The following is a 22,070-nucleotide window of genomic DNA, read 5'->3' on the forward strand; positions in this document are numbered from 1 at the left end:
TATCAAGGGAAAAAGAGAGGAATAGGAAATAGAAAGTTTGTATCATAGGGTATCCAATGCACACAATATCTAATAAAGGGAACATGTATTATATTTGTCATGATACAAAGAGGAGACTCTAGTGCACAACTTAAAAAGGGACTGGATATATTGGTCCCCAATGCAACATCTTGATCTGTATAGTCTGAGAATATTGACTTAGCCACTCGGGTACTTACACCCAAAATCTACTCTTCACTAAGTAATTAATTAACACTTTAAGCACACCCAAATCTAATTGATCTCCATTTTGCTAAACCAAATCAGCTTTTCAATTATCTTCTTGGTTAATGGTAATCTTTTTGTGATTTATTTTTGTCAAACCTCAACAAAATTCACTGAGAAAGGAACCATCGATCCATATAGTTTAATACTTTTGCAGACCACATTACCATTTGCTTTACAATTTTACGTTAGTGATACATTGTCCTAAATGATCCGATCGATCTGTTTACTTTTTTTATTCTTTTTTTCCTTCAACAAAATATCTATTACATGGTGGAGAGGTATAGCTAATAATAAGGGCGTAACTTTAACTCTTAACCAAGCTCATCAAACAAGTGTCATGTAAGCTCATCAAGGAAGCATCATGTTCAACCATCTCCGGAGCCATCCTCCACCCATCACCTGGTCCTCGCAATATGCAGGATATATCACTTCAAAATCCTTTTTTTTTTTTCTTTTTTTTTTTTTGCTTCAAGTATGCGATGTAACTAGAACAGGCTCGGGTAATAAATAGTAAATTTTCAAAGTATAGCTAAATCTGATAGCAACTAACTAGTTAGTCGTCCACTATCAGGGGTTGTGACGGAGGGTAGATATTCCTTCATTTTTAATCAAAGATCTTGGATTTGAGCCTCTGGGTTATGATCACCTTTGGTAAGAAACATTTTACCCACTAAAGTGAAGCGTACCGACGCAAACTCGGATCAATTAGTCAGACTTGCGAAGCGGGTAGCGTACCCCAGGCGGAAACAAACTAGCTAGCTAGTCCATCTACAACTCTTATTGAAGCATCAAAATCATATTAGGAAGATTACATTGACTAATGAAAGAGTGTAAGACACTCTGAATTGTTTGTTTACCTCCCACTCTACAATAGCAATGATAAGTTACCCTAACTAGCAGCCTCACCCAAAATTCAGTGGGCGGTTGCCTAACCAAGAGAATCAAAATAAGACCCACGAATTAAAAAGACTGATTGCATAAGCAAGAAAAGTTGAATACCATTTACTTTGTTTGGATCTTTACTCTTTAACAATTTCTATGGATCACATCAGCACCCTTCATCTTTAGGTAACAAAGCTTATAATTCAATGTCTGCTTCAAACACCACACGCTTCATCATCACCGTTGACACCTAAGTCAACGGCATCGAAAAAGTTATCTATGCTCCTTTGTCTTTTCTAATTCCCATCATATATAATTTAGTCTCTCTATTCCATAAAGGTACAGGTAAGGTTGTGTACATCTTACCCTTCCAGACTGCACTTATGGGATTACACTGGGTATATATGTTTTTGTTGTTGTACATAATTCAGATTAAGGCAAACTAATACATAAAACAAATAAATAGATAAAGAAAGAAAAACTAATTAACTTGTTGGTAAAAACAACTTTATTCCTTTATTTTCACATACTACTACAAGAACTTAAGTTATATATTTGATAGTATACATTTTTTTCATTATTAGTGCAGTCTTATCGATTATAGCAAGTTGTTGATCTGTTGTGCGAATTACAATATCAGGTGGTATGTGAGGTCATGTTATTATAGGTCAAACTTAATCTCATAATTAATCTCATAACATCAAAAATCTCAATTTATAGTTTCCATATGCAATATTTAGCTACATAGACTGAAGGGTGGTTAGGTGAACACTCTTCGTCGAAAATATTTATACCGTAAGCTAAAAATTATTATAAATATATAATAAACTTTTTAATACTTTTAGTAAAATTCCTGAATTCGATTTACGTACTTATAAAACAAAATCTTTTTAATTATATGGAAAGATAAATATTCGATTGATATGGAATAAGATACAGATGTCCAAGATTTTGGTTAAACAAAGGCATAATTATATTTGAAATCTCATGAAGATTCATCGTTTTAGTTTTTAGGAAGCATAGGACTCAAAAGAAGTCTTTTCTGTTATGCTAACTGTTAACCAGAATGATGATCTCATGTTTTTTTTAATTGTACTTTACAGCTTAAAATGACACTGAGATTTTGGAATATAGTATATATTTGCTTTTGCATGTTTTAGCATGGACCATATGAAAGTTGATTTAATTTTGACTTTTAGTGAAAGATGCATCGGGAACCATTTCAACCATCATTGATCATTCAAAGCAAATGTGATGAGAAATAACTTTGTTAGACCATCAATTTAATTAAATTTGTTATAACAGTTTAGTTATCATCTTCATCAGATTACTAACCAATTAATGCTTTATCACTTCACCTATAATACACATCTTATTATATAAATACTTTGAGACTTGAGTGACCATCTGAGAAATCAATCTCTAAATACTTTTAAAATCGTCGATGCATGTTATATAGAATTTAAACTCTAAATGGAGTACCAAGTTGCAAGTGTCATCTTTCATATAAATGAAGTGAATAATCAGAGGCAGATCTAGGATTTCAAGTTTAAGAAATTCTTACGAAGCTCAAGTTACTATACAAAAATCACTACGTTCACAATTAAATATTTATAAACATTTTGCGAATTTCTTAGTACATAACGAATGTTACTGAATGATTTGAAAAGCATGAATCAACCTATGTTTGAGTTAAATATTTATTATAATTTCTGTATATCTTAATTTTATTTTCAAAGTGAATCAACCTATGTTTAATTTAACTCTAAAGTTGATAGTTTTCGATAAAAGTGGCAAATAAATTAGCTAGGAAGTTAAAAGGAAGAAATTTCAAGGACAAGGAGTAAGGTTGAAGATTTCTAAAGATACAAAATTGTAGGTTGACACATCCCTCTCAATGAACTTCACAAAATCCTACTAGACTCTGTGTCAAATCTAGGATACGGACCATATATAATATAGGGTCCATTCTATTTGCCTTTTCCTTTTATTTTGCGGCACTTATTAAAAATCTTGCTGTACGAAATGTCACTGCCAATTATTCCTTACTAGTAGTGTTATTTATAGTGATGAATATTTGGACCAGCTTATCGGACGGATAATTATGCTTAACGGTTCAGTTTATCGGTTTTAAATGTACTAATCCGCTAGCCAACCGATAGTCTCTTGATAATTATCTGGCGGTTATTGGAAGGTGTATCGGTTAAATCTAAGAGACAATGAAAATTAAAATTACAACATCTAGTCCAGCTTTCACCGAGGAAATTAAAATTACAGCTTGATATTCGGGATTGAGATTACAGTTTCTCCCTCTATAACGCAGTGCGTTCTGGCAGAGGTGCGAGCACTGCCATTTTCCAGAAAATGGGGTTTATTTCTTTTAATTAGTATCACAAAAATAATTAATCTTTGCATTGTATATAACACTGCATATTTATTTCATACAATGCTAAAAGCTCCTATAATCTGCAAAGGTTACATGAAACATCCAAGGAATGTAAATGATTGTATCTATTCCAAGATCAAATATTGATGGGTTTACTATGTTATGATGGGATCAGTGAATCCCATTTACATATATTATCCTCATCTTCTCGGTACATTAGGACCAATATCTTGTCAGCATATTAATTTGTCTTCTCTGTGATAAAACATAGAGTTTTGATAACTGGCAATAACGAAAAAAAGTCATAGACAATAAGTGAACAGAATAATGTAGCTTTATTTAGGGTTTACAAATTGATACTTGATGTATCAAGGGGTAAAAATATAAATATGATAATTCTTAACGGGTTAATTGTTTACCCGATAAGGAAATTGAGTAATCCGCCCCCGCACCGGCAAATCGTTAATTATAAAATTTTAATCCGTTCACCAACCGTTAATCTGATAACTCAATACCAATAAGTCAATTTTGCAGTTGGATTATCGGTTATGGTTCAGTTTTGAACGGCCCTAATGAATATGACAACTTGATTGTGTGGTGCTCGTGTACTCATACAAAAAAAAATAAAAAAAATAAAAAAAAAATTAGCTACAAATTCATTGTTAGTCCATTACTAAATATAATTTTTTTGGTAATTCATTGCAAAATAGGATTAGCAACTAAATTATTTTATCTAGTGACGAAATTTCCCGAAGCTGGTATTTTGTTTTAGTGTTATTGCCTCCCTTAAACCATAATATCCCCTAAATAATCTATGGCGCCAAAATTAAATGACTTTCATGGTTTCATCTTCTGGCAATAAGCCCTTCTTGGCCAAATTATTACAATATGTGATATTTTTTGCAAAGTTCTTTCGTTTTCCAGTGGATTATTATGTCGTTATCAAATAATGCAGTTTGAGTTTTGCTTCGTTGAGGAAGACAGCCCACTATAACAAAATCAGATATCGTGCACTTCTTTCATCAATTGATAGTTTGATACTAACTAGTTAACGTTAGTGTATTTTAAAAGCTTCTTTTTTTTTTTTTGCTTTTTTTGTTGGTAAAAACACAAATATTATTAATACTAGAAATTATTACAAATCATAGTAGGTGCTACTAGATCACAGGAGTCATCAAGTCGAACAAATTAAATAGTTAATTTCTCTTAGGAAAAAAAACATTTCTAACAAAATACTTCCCTTTTTTATCACATAGTCAACATCGCGTTATGAAAAAGAGGGAGGACTAGCTGGCGGAAAAGAATGTTAAAATTGGCTCGTTTTCTTCCTTGTTTGGCTAGAGAGTTTGCTACTAAATTCTGCTCCCTGACTCTATGGGTGATGTTCGAGTATCCATACTGTTGCTTCATTAACCTGCAATCACGAATTGTTTTAAAATAATTTGTATGACAACATTATATAAATACCTCAATAACCTCTATGAAGTTAACTTCGATTTCAATGAATATTACACACATATGCCAATAAGACCGAAATCCCGTATATATGTATTAATAGAGCAACAACATATATATGTTGTTCGCAAGAAAATATGAATAGTTAAGGGGTGTAAGGAATTTAAGCTATTAAAGTTTTACTAGAAGCAAGAAATTATTTTAATGTGGTATGTATATAGACTATTATTTACTGCATTTAATTTTTTTTATTGCGAGCATAAGTTTCAACGTAAAATAAATATATGTATTTGATAATTCTTTTACTATATTTCGAATTTTTAAAAGTGATGAGTTCGTAATAGCCTTATAGCCATATATGGTGGATCCACACTGCTTTTAAATGTGGGAAACAAAAGCTGCCAGTGAGTTCTTGACTTTTGGTTGACATTTGAAAGAAAAAATAAAGAGATGAAGGCAAAAAAAAAAAAATTGGGCCATAGTTTACAAAAAGCCTAATAATCCTTCTTCAAGTTTTTGTTTCATGATTGCACTTTATGTATGAGAAGATTCCTCTAGGCATAGGCGGCATGAGTGCACCATCAAATTTAATTAAATTTAAGTTAAGGTGTAAATTTTTTTTTACTTCAGTCACCCAAATGATATTTAGTATTTACAAATAAGTTTAGCTTTTGAAAATGTGAAACTTATAGTTTTAAAAATAAGACAAAAAAACTGTCACAACAGATAAAGTAACATAATGGTGCAAAAATTTTTAACACCTACGATAAATATAACTTAATCTCAAATTCCCAACATCTAATTATCCTACATTTTCAGTAGCATGTAAATTTTGAATCATTTGCCATCAAACGAGTGATAGGATGTATGAGATCTCTTTATGCTTAACCTGATGTCATAAATTAGAACATTAATTAAAATAGAGAAACATCTTGTAAAAAGCATTTTCCCCTAAGATGAATCTTACACCACAAATTGAATTAATCGAATCGATGAACTACGGTCTTCTAGCGTAAGATGGTTATATAAAACAATCTTGAACACTTACATATCCCCTTTAGTACGTGTATTTTTAAAATCTTTTTATATAGTATGGACTATTGTGATAGAATAAATGATCATTAATTAATGGTGCTAACATCTCGATGAATTTCATCGTACTTGTTTTCAGAATGTTACTCAAGTTAATTAATTACACCAAATGTTGAAGTTATAAGTGACCTATATCTAGAGATAGGTGTGTATGAGTGCATTTTCAATAGTGAAGCCCGACATCTAATTATCATGCATTTCATTTGCATTTAACTTATCCTTCACGATAAGTGGTTTTATTTCTTTTTTTTCAATCATCCGATATAGCATTGTGATAGTCTGCTAGAATAAATAGTAAATGCTGCTAATAACTCGAAGAATTTCACCGTAACACTAGTTTTTTAAAGTTGCAAGTTAATTAAACTATATGTTTGAAATAAAAATAAAAAAGAGACAATCTCTAACGCATTTGAGTAGATTAACAAGATTCTCTTAATATTCATTTGCGATGTGTTACATATTTATGCTTCACTAATGGCCAAATATATATACACGGTCCTTCGAAGTTGGTTCCAATTTTAAGATAAAAGCTTCACGGGACACCTTATTTAGACACGGCTATTTAACGTGTGTATCCAGCTTTTAAAGTTATTTGTACGTCTACCTTTTGAAATAATTTTGGGCATGTGGAGTGCAAAGTTAGGCTTCACAAAAATGTCTGAAGTTCAAGCATTCTTACCTGAAGTTCAGACAAAAAATTATCGAACTTTAGCAATATGCAAAGGGGAGCTTTGGCGTAACGGGTAAAGTTGTTGTCATGTCACGAGGAGGTCACATGTTCGAGCGGTGAAAATAGAATCTTGCAAAAATGCGGAGTAAGGCTGCGTACAATAGATTCTTATGATTTGATTCTTTCCAAGACACCGCGCATAGCGGAAGCTTAGTGAGCCGAGCCAGAAAACCATATGCGCCAGAATTTCGTCATATAAGACTTTGGACGCCAAATGTTGAAACTATTATGAAGTAAATTGACTTGCAAATTTTTACACTCTATGAATGTGACTTAAATTTTGGTCTCAAAATCGGGTCTCTGTGCACTTCGGCCAGCTTTAATTTTAACACCTCAATACCTATTGAATACTCGGACTACAACTAAAGTGCATCTATTGAACACACACAAAAAAAAAAAATCTATAAAAATAACACAATTTGTTTCAAGTTGTATGAACAGAAAAGATCATTTTTCTCACCTAAAGACATTTGTTAACAAAAGGCTTGGATGCTAATAAGGTTGCTGGGAGGCACCAATGAATCAATGATGAATTAGCATATTCATCACAAAGTTCAAGGACCGTCAAAGTTCTGTAGCAGTATGCAGACAGGCCCTTGATAATTGATAGGTCCATCAAAATGGGCCCTCGGAAACCAACAAAAGCCTCTATTCTGTCCCAGAGAATGTCTACCATTTTGCCTCCTCGTTTTTTGTTCTTTTCTCCTTTTTCTTCTTGTTATTCTTTTTTTTTTTCACTTTCCAAATTTAGTTCTTTTTTCTTTCTTTGTCTTTAGTTAATTTTTTCCTTAAACAATTATTAATTTAAGTTTTTTATTTCCTTTTTAATGATAATCTCTTATAACCATACGGATATCATGTCATGTTGAACTTCACTAATTTAAAAGAAAAATTCCTTAAACTTTGTACAAGTTCACATAAATAAAAATGAAGGAGTAACATTTACATGAAATAATGATTTTTTAACCGCCTTTTAAAGATAATTAAAATTACTTAAAAATTGGCATTCTTAAAGCTATTCCTCAATATTATTCTTTCAAGTCCAGAAAATGCATGTAAAATCCCCTTTTTCTACAACTATAACTATTAGAGTACAACCTTAATTTTACTTAATTATTATTCCTTCTCTCTAGAAAAATGACATTATTTCTTTATTATTATTTTCAGAAAATGATACTATCTTATCTATTAAGGAGAATATTTTATAAATACACAAATATTATGATATATTTAAAATTAAAATCACAAATTTCAAAATCTTTCTTTTTTTTGTTAGAGTCCAACTAATCTAATTACATCATATAAATTAAAGTGGTGGGAGCAATAACAGAGAGAGATATATAATCTTTTAATCTTTAATTAGAGATCTTGATTTGACCCCTAGTTATAAGAGTGTTTTACCTCTCCTTAAAATATTTTTTTGTGTGAACTCAAATTTAATCGATCTTCAAAAGCACAGAACTGAACGCGAACTCAGGGAAAAAAAAAAGGTCTTTTTGTTATACTATTTTGATTACAATGGCCCAAATGAGATAAATTTATATGACTATTTAAGCCAAATTTAATAATTTATACTTATTTAATGTTATTTTTATCCTTTTTTTCTTAAAATTTATCTAAATTTAAAATTATAAAATATAAATTATGATAAATTTTACATAAATATAATTAAATATAAATCAAATTGATATGACAATTTAACCACTCTAAAAAAAAATCACAAAAGGAGTTTGTAAGAGTAACAAGCAGACATCCTAGTAAGGAGTAGGTTTAATTAGCAGTCTTTAATCCTACTTAAGACCGATTGGTACCTCGAGAGCTAGTGTTTCAGAATTCAGACAACACGAGAATATTGATCGAACGTTTTTGCTTTTCGAGGTGTTACATGTCGGTGATAATGTAAGCAAAAAGTACTGGGCTAGGCTCTGGGCTGGCTCAGTAAAAAATAAAAACTGACAATTGACAATGAGTTTGTTTACTTCTTTTTTTCTTGGGATGGGCCCACAAGTCATTAGTTGGGGGACCACTAACTGAGATGATGATGTTGTCGTGGGGCTAATTATTGCCTTTGCAGGCTTATAATGGGATCAGACACACATCATCACTTACCTCTTTCTTTCTTTTTTTCTTTTTTCCTACTAGTCTACTGTGGATTGCAATTACTAGTCACAACTATTGGCCTTGGGCTTTGTGTTGAGTATTCTATGGTTGAATGTGGATCCAGCCCATTTATGAGCATCAAACAGTTTGGGTAGTCCAATTTTATTAAAGGAAAATTTAATTGTCATGGTTATCTTTAAAACCTATTTATGAATAATAATTATTTTTTATTTTTTTTTTTTTTTTTAGCTAAAATATTTTTTAAATTATACATCATAACTAGTATCATGTATTTCACAAGTTCCTCTTTTAAATTAATTTTTTTTTACCTACTAAATCTACCTTCTCCCCCACCCCTCTCTTTCTCTCTCTCTCTCTGTTTCCCTCTCTTACCCTAGATCTCGTTTCCCCTTACCCCTCCCTCTCTCCTCCATCTCCACCACCAACGCCGGAGCTCAGGTGAAACCCTCATCTGAGTGTCCTGCCTTTCCTACTCTAGTCTAGTCTTCAAAAAAGTGTTGACGTCAAATATAATTACTACATAATTTATCATTTTTACTATTGTAATTAGAAATCTTCTTGCGTCACTCTCCCCCTTAAGTGCAAATTTCAACAATTTTGTATGCGATTCAATGTGTGTATAAAATAAAAAATAATAATACCACATCACAGCTTGCCTCACCGGATCCGCCATCTTCACTACCACGAACTGTACAGCCCCCACCGCGAACTCCCGCTCCACGACCTTACTGCCGCCCTCCCCCTCTCTCTCACCCTATCTCCACCAACGCCGCCATCTTTTTTTGGTGTAAATATAGTGACATTTTGTATTTCATTTGTATTTTTTCGAATAGAGTGTATTTTTTTATTCACCAATCATATATGACATAGATTATAACCAAAAGAATATTTGTAATAACCATAAAACAAATATCTCGCATATAAAGGGTATTTGGACTTGGTATCGACTTAACACGTCTATCTTAATGTGTTAATCAATAATCATTTAGCAAAAACATTAATTGGCTCGTAAACATTATTACTTACTATTAAGAAGCACCGGTTGGTGCTTCTTTTTCGTCATCCGTTGTGGATCCTCCCATAAAAAATTTAAAAAAAAATATTGGGCCCCATATTAAACAGGCCCATAAAAAAAATTATAAAAAAAAATTGTGGGCCCCATATATATTAAACAACAACTGATATTAAAAGAAAATTATGAGCCCCATATTAAACACCATCCAGTATTAAAAAAAAAAAAAAAAAAAAAAAAGTGGAATCCACCGCATCCAAACTCACGGGAAAAAAAAAGTGGACCCCGTATTAACAAAATCAAGCAATATTGAAAGAAAAAAAAGTGAATCCCATATTTAAAAAACAAACAATATTAAAAAAAATGTGGGCCCCATATTAAACACCATGCGTATTCGTAGCAAACACTAATATAATAAAGTTTTAAATACGGAGCACAAACTACAATGTTATATTAATCATGTTTTGAACATAGTATCCCATATTGACAAAATCAAACAATATATATAAAAAAAAATGAATCCCATATTAAAAAAATAAACAATGTCAAAAAAAAAAGTGCAGACTTTGTATTCTTAGCAAACACTAATATAATAAAGTTTTAGATACGGAGAACAAATTACAATGTTATATCAATAGTGTTTTGAACATAGTATATATAAAAAATAAAAAAAAAATTGGGCCCCATATTAAACACCATCCAGTATTAAAAAAAAAAGTGGAACGCACTACATCCAAACTCACGGGAAAAAAAAAGTGAACCCCATATTAACAAAATCAAGCAATATTAAAAAAAAAAGTGAATCCCATATTAAAAAAACAAACAATGTTAAAAAAAAATTGTGGGCCCTATATTAAACATCGTGCGTATTCGTAGCAAACACTAATATAATAAAGTTTTAAATACGAAGCACAAATTACAATGTTATATTGATCGTGTTTTCAATATAGTATCTCATATTGACAAAATCAAGCAATATATAAAAAAATTGAATTCCATATTAAAAAAATAAACAATGTAAAAAAAAATGCAGACTTTGTATTTTTAGCAAACACTAATATAATAAAAATACGGAGCACAAATTACAATGTTATATCAATCGTGTTTTGAAAATAGTATATATATATATATATATATATATATATATATATATATATATATATATATATATATATTATATGCATAAAAATAGTACAAACTAATAATGTCCTACTAAATAACACCGAGCAATATAAAAAATAAAAAATAAAAAAAGAAGTAACTATATAAAGCATGGGTTTAGACTCATGCTTCATCGTCCATTATCCTTTAAAAAAAATGATGGGCCCCATACTAAATAACACCAAGCAATAAAAAAAAAAAAAAAAAAAAAAAGTGGAACTCGCCACATCCAAACTCACGGGGAAAAAAAGTGGATCCCATATTAACAGAATCAATCAATATTAAAAAAAAAAGTGAATCCCATATTAATAAAACAAACAATGTTAATAAACAAATGCTTAGAAAATCAAACAATTAAATCAATAATGATAGACTCATTGTCACATGCGTATCAACCCATTAATGGGAGCAAATGAAATTATTGTACAGTAACATACTTAAAATACTTATATATTAAAATAAGATATAATTTAATTACTTTTTCATTTTTTCCTTACTCTAATAAATGTGAAAATAATTGTGGGCCCCATATTAAACACCATGCGTATTCGTAGCAAACACTAATATAATAAAGTTTTAAATACGGAGCACAAACTACAATGTTATATTAATCGTGTTTTGAACATAGTATCCCATATTGACAAAATCAAGCAATATATAAAAAAAAAATAAGTGAATCCCATATTAAAAAAATAAACAATGTAAAAAAAAAAAGTGGAGACTTTGTTTTCTTAGCAAACACTAATATAATAAAGTTTTAGATACGGAGCACAAATTACAGTGTTATATCAACCGTGTTTTGAACATAGTATATATATATATATATATATATATATATATATATATATATATATATATATATATATATATATATATATATTATATGCATAAAAATAGTGCAAACTAATAATGTCCAAAAGGGTGGGCCCCATACTAAACGACACCAAGCAATATAAAAAATAAAAATAAAAAAAGAAGAAACTATATAAAGCATGGGTTTAGACCCATGCTTCATCGTCCGTTGTTCCTTAAAAAAAAGGTGGGCCCCATACTAGATAACACCAAGCAATAAAAAAAAAGTGGAACTCACCACATCCAAACTCACGGGAAAAAAAAGATGGACCCCATATTAACAGAATCAAGCAATATTAAAACTTTATTATATTCTATCTTATTTTAATATATAGAATTTAATTACTTTTTTATTTTTATTCTTACTCTAATAAATGTGAATAAAAAAAATATATCAAATGGAGATCAAATAATGAATAAAGTAAATTAGTCAAATTATAATTCTAATCGACGTTTTCTTAAAAACCATCCAAAAGACAACATGACAAGTAAAATGAGCTAAACCGAGAATATTTACCAAAAATTAAAAAATAGTATTTCTTCGTTTAAATAGAAAATCAATTTCTACTTTGTTTCGTTTTAAACATGTAAAATTAATTTAATAATTTGAATTAGAATTATCTAAATCAAAATTTGATAAAAAATAATAAGTATTTTACAGCTTTAAATTAATCGAATTAAAATTGAAAGTATCAACTGATGCTTAAATATTGCTATTGTTTTATCTCAAAGAGAGGAAAATAATTTCCCTTTAAACAAGTCTTCTCTTTTAAAAAGTATTAATAAATTTTCGTAGCAAACACAAATAAAATAAAGTTCTAGATACGGAGCACAAACTACAATGTTATATTAATCGTATTTTGAACATAGTATATATATATATATATATATATATATATATATATATATATATATATATATATATATATATATATATATATATTATCATTATCTAAATACAACTACATATACATAGATACAGTATAATCCGAAGTGTTGGACGGGCATAGGCCAACTAGTTAATATATAAAGCTCGCCAACTTCAGGAATAATCTTTCTCCTCTTTCTTTTTCTTTTTAAACTAAAACGGGGTACATAGTTTTAGAGGTATATCAAAAAGAAGATGAAAAAAAACAAAATAACTTGATCATTTACCTCAATTGAACCTTCACTGGTCGATCTAGAAAGGTCGAAATTAGAAATTAAAAAGAGTTTCAATTCTTAGACAACAATACAAATTGAAGTTTGATACATAAATAATTCAAAGGAAACCACGACTTCAGTTACCATATATCACTTTGTGGTCCTTTGATGATTGATAAACATATATCCGTTAAATATTCCATGGATATCCTGTAACTTGGTTTCATACTAAATAAATATTAGAGTAGTATATGATGTACAATTACTTGACTAATACTTAAATAGTCAATTTCCTAAAGTAACAACTGTCGGTTTGAGTAGCTCCAAATTAGAATCAATAAAATATTCATACTTGACTTTAAATAAGGTGACAAAGTATATAGTTTTCGATTGCCATCTTACCATAATAATTAATTGACCCCACAATAGTTCTTCCAAAGCAAATTCAGTGGTCATTTAAAGCACCTTTAGTTAAATTTAACTATAGCTCGAAGTTTTTGACTATTAGTTAGACAATGTCTTTTTCGTGTAGTGAAGATTTTTTAAAGTTAAAGTCTATAATCTATAAGTAGAAAATGGTCCATTTTCTGATTTGCCGGTGATATTTAGCATTTATTCAAATAGAAATAGAAATAAAGTACACTCAAACCTCCCTATAATAGCATTATTGGGTCTGGAATTTTTTTGCCGTTATAGAGAATGGTTGTTATACACCTATAACAACATTGATATTTAAATAATATTTTACTGTTATAGGCAAAAAAGATGCATAAAATCTAATTTTTCATTTTTAATTGTCAAATTCTAAGCTTAATCACAATTTGTATAATGAAGGAAAATCTTTTAATGATGACTATAAATATTCATACGATATTTTTTGTCATAACTATTTTATTAAAGGATCAAATATTTGATCAAAATCTCTACACTTATTATTGGCAATCATAGATATTTTATTTTTATAAAGATGGTTAATTATTATATTACCAAAAAAAGAAGATAGTTGTTATATGGGGGTTAATTTTAGAAAGATTGTACTATTATAAATAGTCTGTTTGGTCAAGCTTCTAAAAACAAATTATTTTAAAAAGTACTTTTCAAAAAAGTACTTTTGGCTAAAAGCAGTTTGTGTTTGGCCAATTAATTTAAAAAGTACTTTTGAGCAGCAATTAGTGTTTGACTAAGCTTTTAAAAAGTGTTTCTATGTGTATTTTTCTCAAAAGTACTTTTAAAAAAAGTGCTTTTGGGCAAAAACTATTTTTTTTAGCTTCTGAAAAACTGCTTCCACTACTCCCCAAAAGCACTTATTTTCTCCCAAAAACTTGGCCAAACACCTCACTTTTTTTAAAATAAACACTTATTAAAAAAATAAGTACTTTGGGGAAAAATAAGCTTAGCCAAACAGGCTAAAAATTGGTTGTTGCTGTTATAGGTGAAATGCTGTTATAGAGAAGTAAAATATACCATAAAAATTCGATTTCGAAAAAACTTGACTGTTATAGAGAGTTGCTGTTATATACGGATACCGTTATAGAGAGGATACGAATGCCGTTATAGAGAGGACAAGTTTTTGGAGTATTGGTTTGTAACATCCTCAAAACGCACAAAATCTAATTATAGTTTACATGGCTTCCCTCTTTGTCAATTTTCAACTAAAACACACGACCGACCATCGAAGTCATGCTATTATTGTATTTTAGGAAAAGAAGAATGAAATTATTATATCTATTTTCCACCGCTTACCATTTTAAGTACTTCATTCCATAATAAGTGATTTTTTAGACTTTTTATTTTTTTTCAAAATAAGTGCTGCTTTAGTATTTCAAAAAGACTTTGGGCAGGTTCTTCCAAAATTACCCTTATTTAAATGGTCAAGATTCATTAACTACCTTTTTTTTTTTTCTAGAAAGTAGTAAAACTTAATTAGAGGTAAATTAGTAAAAACACTCTTAATTTTCTAGGAGAGTAATTTCTTAAGAAGTGTGCATGAGCCTAAAAAACCACTTATTATGGAATGGAGGGAGTGCTATTTTGTTGAGTGGTATTGTTAAAAAGGAAAGAAATGAACAATGGTGATTGAAAAGATTATTTACATGTTTTACCAAATTGAATATAAATATCATCAAAAAGTTTGGTGGATTGGTAAGCATCTTTACCTTCTTAGCTAAGTATTTCGGGTTCAAACCTTAAGATTAGAGTTGATTTTGAAAGGGAGTGTTTGACTCTTATTTTTTTTTTTGGGCATAAATTTGAATTAATCAAGCTCCGAACGAGGTGTTAATTTTTTTTTTTCAGGATAAAGATTTTTTTGGGCGCTATCCTTCATGTGCGCACTGGGTAACCTGCTCATTGTGTCTGGCTGAGAAGGCTTTTTGGAGAGGGGAATCGATCCTAGAACTCCCATATGGGAAACTATTCACCCAACCCTTGCACGTAGGTGTTAGATATTGGGTGAGAAAAAGGAAAATATACATACATTTAATCATTGATTACATAAAATAATGCGTGCATAAAGAACAAATGTCTTAACAAGCAAATACTTATCCACACTAAATATTTATATCGAATCAATTCAACTCATCATAATTAAATAATTTAATAAAGTAATTATAGTAAAGTGCTAAAAATCTACGTGCAAACACATGTCATATATGTGAATTTGAAATTGACATAAATAATAATAGATGCAGGTAAGTTTTAACTTGTCTTAATATCTATTTATTCAAATGAAATAGTAAACATAACTTTTTACCCTTCAAATTATACCATCTTAACCTTATCCATTTCTGAGATATTTTTTCTCAGAATGATTTTTTAGAACCTGTCAAAAGAGAAGAAGGAAAAAAAAAAAATACTAAATGAAATAGTACTAGTAGTTAAAAAAAAAAAAAAAAAAAATGAGGAACGTCAGGGGTCGTACCATCAAACCCAGGGGCTATAGACTCGTCGTTTGATATTCCATTGATCAATTTACAACTTGGATTATTCAATCCCCATTTTCTTGAAATCGGTAATTTGGAATTGAATTGGGTAATATGGCGAATTTGTATGTAAGGGCAGTTCCGCCAACGGATCTGAATCGGAATACGGAGTGGTTTACGTATCCCGGTGTATGGACGACTTACATATTAATTCTATTCTTCTCATGGCTCCTTGTTTTATCCCTCTTTGGTTGCTCCCCTGGCATGGCTTGGACCATCGTTCATCTTTCTCATTTTCTCGTAACGCCTCTTTCCTATAATTGCTTTCTAATACTTGTTGTTGTAATTGATTTGAGTTAGGTCTAGCTTGATTATTTGATTCTTACATAGATGGACAGGCCAAGTGCTACACATTATTACTATACTCTTATATTGGTTTAGAGTATCGAGTTTATGGACTGTAATCTCTTTCACCACTTGAACTACCTTTTAGGATTGAGTTTGTTTTCATTAGTACATGGTATTAGAACCAGACCTATCCATGATATCAGTGTTAGAGTTCTTCTGTTATGTTATTCACGCTCTACGTATCTAGTTCTAATCATAGTTAGAGGTGGCGAGATGGATGTTAAATTCCCATATTCGTTGAGCATTTTCATGGCAATTAAGATGCGTGCCTAAAGTTTCTTTTCTCTATTTGGTCACCAATGTGCGGTGTAACAAGTACATTTGTAACTTTGGACCTTTTGTCAGATGTGGATGGTTAATACTTTTATTAAGATTGCTAATTCTCATGTGTTCACTAGCAAATAATTATCACTGTTTACCTATGTTATATGCTCTGAATAATGTTTGTATGCATAATTCTTGGGCATGCCCAAGTCTAGTTGATGATCTTTACCTTCTTCTCTTTGGTACCCATTTTTTTTTTTTTTTTTTTTGTCTGTGTGCGTGTGTTATTTTTTTCTTTTATATGGTGTTATAACATGGTTAGTAGATATCTACTCTGGATTTTATCTCTCTTTGTGAAAGACTCTGTCTTCTCTATTTATCTGCATTTCATTTATCACTAATTTCCACTTGAAGAAGGGAATGCAATTTGTACATAATCTAAATTTATGTGTCTTTACAAACTTCGCCTTGTCTATTTATCTTCAGGTCACATATCAATGTTTTCACTGGAAGAAGGGAACGCCATTTTCTGATGACCAAGGTATCTACAATAGGCTGACTTGGTGGGAGCAGATAGATAATGGGAAGCAACTTACACGCAATAGGAAGTTTCTAATGGTTGTCCCTGTGGTGCTGTAAGTAGTCAATTTCAGCAAGTTAAATTTGATTTAGACTTGTAATGCTATCAACAAGTTCATGCTTGCAAGTGTAGTTGACGTGTATATGAGCTCTCCTACTGGACTTGAAAAAGCTTCTTGGTTGCACCATGATGCATTTTACAACAGGGGTTCTGATCATTGTAGAGTACATGTATAGGAATGCATAATGCTCTTAGGCTCTGATTATGCAGGCTTGGTTAACTAAAACTTCCTGTGATTCATTTTATATGAAATTATTATACTATTTGCAAAGTTAACAATTATTTGGCTGAGATCTCAGGTTCAATTCCCAACAGAGGCAAAAACACTAAGTGATTCCATTTGTTCTAGCCTTGTTGGACAGAGTTAACCGATACTTGTTGTTGGTGGGAGGTGGCAGGTATCCCATGGAATTAGTCGAGGTGCGCAAGCTGGTTGCAACACTACAATTATCAAAAAAAAAAAAAAAAAAAAAAAAATCTGGCTGAGAAGTTAGAAAATAGAGTGTAGTAGTTAGACAAATTAAGCATCCAAGCTTGTGGAATTGTTGATCGTGTAGCGGTTGAATGAAAAACAACATGGATTACTCACAAATCTATGTTATGAGCAGTACATTCATGCATAGCTTCCATGGTTAATTATATTAGTCCAAGTGTGAATTACACAAGTTTGATTGCTCTATTTTTAAGATAGTTTGTGGGAATTGGTGTTGCACTAGCATAACTAAGCTTTTGACTTTTACGAGAGGCCGAGAGACCAAGGGAGTCATTCAAATGGGTTGGGTTTTAGTAATAGCAAAAATAATATATGATATAATTCCTAGTTATCAGGCTGTACTGGAAGCATTTTTCTACTAATTCTTAAAAAGCTTCTCCAACAAAGCTTCACCGCAACCTGAGCAAATTGATCTAATATATTACTACTAAAAAGCGTTTGAGGGAGGAATTGGTGTTGGAAATATTACCTCAAGTAAGTGGATAATATGTTGGATAAAGAGAGGGTAGTTTAAGTGGAAAGCACCCTCCATCTCAACATTATAGGTTTGTGTTCGAGTCACCATGTTACCATATTAAAAAAAATAAAAAAAAAACTGGCTAATGTGTCTGATTAAATCTCGTAGTTGGTTTTTTTTGGGGACTCTTATAGGATAGGAAAAAATGGCTTCACAGCCTCCTAGAGACTGGCATATTAAAGGAAGAATTAACACACAGAATATGATGGCTAAAATGGTGGACTACTGTACGATAGGAAGAGATCTAACAAGCTGAAGGGGCAAGTTCTATAAAGTGGTTGTGGCACCAGCAATATTACGTGGTAGTGAATGTTAGCCTAGATGAATGTTTCTAGTCGTTGAATATCTCTTAAAATCAATGCAAGTTTAGCTAAAAATAAGATCAAAGGTTCTGTATGAGTGATGCCAATTAGTTGGAACTAAGGCTATTTATTATAGATTTAATGTCCGTGTAGGGTTAAGTGTAAATTTATATATCTCTAGTTTTGGAGAACCCCTAATTTGCCTTAATTATTTATTATTGAAATAAACTTGACCTGAATAGAGCGAAATGGATATTAAGGATTTCACTAGCCTACTCCGGGTAGTTTGAGATTGTTGCATAGTTGATTTACATACCCTAATTGTAGTATAGTTTAGGAGGAAGTTGGTTTCACCTAACTTTTAGACCTACATATTACATGGTGAAACCAAAATCTGGCAGTTTTAGAAAGTGTTAGGCTGTTACCTATAATGACTAAAGCAGAACTGCACAAGGTACATCTGGATATGCCATGGCTGAATGACTGTGCGAGGTTTCATGAGCAATTATTGAGGATTCACAGCTATTTGCCACTAATGGACTTCTCCCTAAGGTGGATATACAACTGTTTTGAGCTCCTCATTAGTGCTTATGACGTGTATGAATTTGTTGAGAACCCAAATGGTCCACAAGAAAAGGAACATAGTTCTTCTCTGAAAGCATCATGCAAAATTTTCATTTGATGAAAGTTAAGTTTCGGTGGACCTATTACCCAAAAATAAAAATAAAAAGATAATGACTGTAAACTTTTGATGAGAAAAGAATTATTATGGTTTGCTTTATAACTGTTGGTAGTCACCATCCAAAAGGTTGTCTATACTCAAGGTTTAGAAGTTATAAATGTAGTAATGTACCATTGACCCTGGAAAAATTACCTAACTTGTGGAATTTGAAGGAGGAAACTCATAGTCTTGTGGTCGCAAGTCTCAATCTTCGCTCTTTGAGAGCTTCTCTCTGGAGTGCCAGAATCGAGTTTTCTGAATGTGGTTCTCCTCATGAAGCTTGAGGTTTTGGATGATTTAGAAAAAGCGTGTCACATAATAAGGTGCCGTTTGGCCATAAATACCAAAAACTTTCACTTTTTTGGGAATTTTTGAAGTTGGAGTTGGAGTTGGCCATAGTTTTTGAAATTGTAGTTTTTGGTGAAATGTAGTGTAAAAAAGTGGAAATTTTTTGAAAAACAAGTTTTTGTTTTGTTTTTAGTATTCTGGAATACAACTCCGGAAAAAAGTGAATAATTTTTATGGCCAAACGCTAAAAGTAAAAAAAGTGAAAAAAAAAAATCGGAAAAAAGTGAATAATTTTTATGGCCAAACGCCCACTAAATTATTTTCAAAGCATTACTGATTAATTTCTACCTATTAAACACTAACATTTTGCAGAGATGGCTACTACTTTTTCAATATTTTAAGGAGGAAAAAATATGGTTTATTCATTAGAAAGCATTATGATTTCGTCGTTTTACAATATGGATTGTTGTTTAGGAAGCTCGCGAGTTCTCAATGAGATAGAGCATTAGGAAAAAGAACACACAGTCTGCTAAAGCTCAGCTGGCTCCTGAAACTTGTGTTTGTATTATAACTTACATTGTGAGTAGCACCTGGAAATATTTATCTTCTTGGTTTTATAAAAAAGTATGTATATACCTTTTTGGGATTTGATCTTCTTCAGTAGAACAAGCTTCATTGAGGTAGTTGAGTTGTATGCAAAACAATTCCAGTAGACAGTGTTCATTGTTAGAAATAGAAATCAGAAATGGTAGAAAAAACGATGAGAGAGTGTTCAAGGACATGCACACACCAATTCCACATCCTTGTTTGCATAGTGTTTTCTCTTTAAATATATTTCTGTGGATCTTTGCATTTTGAGAATTTGTCTTGGATTATGAAGTGCAGTATGAAATGTCAAACTCATTATTCATGCAAATGTCAAATTCATAATTCATGCAAGTATATGTTGTAGCAAAGCATATTGTGTTTGGGCTTAGTTTTTTTTTCACATGTTGGAGAAGTGGCTGCTCTGTGTATCTTTCTTCCACATAATTTTTGGCTGTCCATTGGGGGATGGGATTTCTTACAGAGTGGTTTGAGACACTTACTTTAGGGGTTCATCAGAATAAGCTGTGGGAAAGGGATGAAGTTTGTGCATGTTTTTTTGAGCTAGTGGTTCTTTGGGGTGGAGGGGTGGGGGTTCTGTGGTTGGCATGTTTATTACTCCCTATCTTGAAATATTTATATCGAAAGTATTTTGCAGCATTCTCTTCTTATTCATCCTTTATTTTTATTAGTGATGAAATTCTCCTTTCCCCTCCTTGTATTACTTTCCTAGATATTGGTCTCTTCTCCTTTATTATGAAAGAATAATTAAAGAGATAACATCCTCTCTATCTAGACTCTTAATGAGGTGAATGTTTAGGCATATTGTTTGGTGCCTAATTGAACAATACTGAATCATATTAATGACACACGCATACACTAGCTTATGCACTGTCAGTTGAAAAAGGAATTATTGAAGGCTAGCTAATGCTGAAGCTCAGCAAGTGGAAAAGGGTGGTGGTCTCATTTATTGTACCAAGAATCAGCAACTAGTGCAGCTTTTGTATTAATGATGTTGTTGGACATTGATTTGTTTGCCATTCGCCTTGTCTGTTCCACCAACTATACGATGAACCTCTTTTTCCTTTTCCCCTTAGAAAAAAGACTCTTTATTGTAACTGGTATTGTTTGTAGTTGTCTATTGTCTAACTTGTCCCCTTTTCTGCGTGATGCCTTTGCATTGGTGTTCTCATTCTTCTTTCTTTTCGCAGGTACTTGATAGCCTCGCATACAACTGATTATCAACACCCGATGCTGTTCTTCAACACAATTGCAGTTTTTGTACTGGTCGTTGCCAAATTTCCAAATATGCACAAGGTTCGTATTTTCGGGATCAATGCAGATCAATGAGCTGGGGTTCAACTGAATACATACCACAGAACAGAAATAGTACTAGTTTGTTTGCTTTTTAAGCATTATGAGTAAAACTGGGATGCCTCTGTACAGATGCATGTACTGGAAAGGGTAATCATTATTTTGTAAAAGAAATCAGCTTGTTCTCTCTTTGTATGAACTGTTTGTATGAGAATGCTGAGATATTGATTGAGTTATGATATTACTCTTGTAACCCATTGTGGAAAATAACTCAATTTTCTTGAATCACATCGTTCATGAGCTTGATAATATCGATGAAACTACTATGAAGGCTATGAGCATACAAGTGGTTAGCAATTTGAAGAAAATGATCTCCAATCTTATTGTATAGCCCCGAATCAAATTGATTGGAGTCAGAAGTGGAAGAAATCATTTCATCTAATAAGAACTGTTGGTTTAGCCCAATTCCACGCTGGGACAAATCAGTTTATAAGCATTTTTAGCTTATGTATGCTT

At 31.4% G+C, this 22,070-nt stretch overlaps 1 protein-coding gene across 2 annotated transcripts; it reads left to right on the forward strand.

The window, feature by feature from the left end:
- The first annotated feature begins 15,944 nt into the window (after nt 1-15,944).
- On the forward strand, nt 15,945-21,863 carry LOC132634731 (uncharacterized protein C119.09c-like). Of its 2 annotated transcripts, none has more exons than XM_060350760.1 (3): nt 15,945-16,211; nt 17,181-17,329; nt 21,452-21,863. In XM_060350760.1, the coding sequence occupies exons 1-3, from the start codon at nt 16,137-16,139 to the stop codon at nt 21,588-21,590; spliced, it is 363 nt and encodes a 120-aa protein (XP_060206743.1). In that variant the 5' UTR covers nt 15,945-16,136; the 3' UTR covers nt 21,591-21,863. The 2 variants fall into 2 exon arrangements, with proteins under 2 accessions (XP_060206743.1, XP_060206742.1); XM_060350759.1 differs by having other exon boundaries at nt 15,965-16,322.
- The last annotated feature ends 207 nt before the right edge of the window (nt 21,864-22,070 follow it).

Source organism: Lycium barbarum, chromosome 4 (genome assembly GCF_019175385.1).
Source record: "Lycium barbarum isolate Lr01 chromosome 4, ASM1917538v2, whole genome shotgun sequence".
NCBI lineage: Eukaryota > Viridiplantae > Streptophyta > Magnoliopsida > Solanales > Solanaceae > Lycium > Lycium barbarum.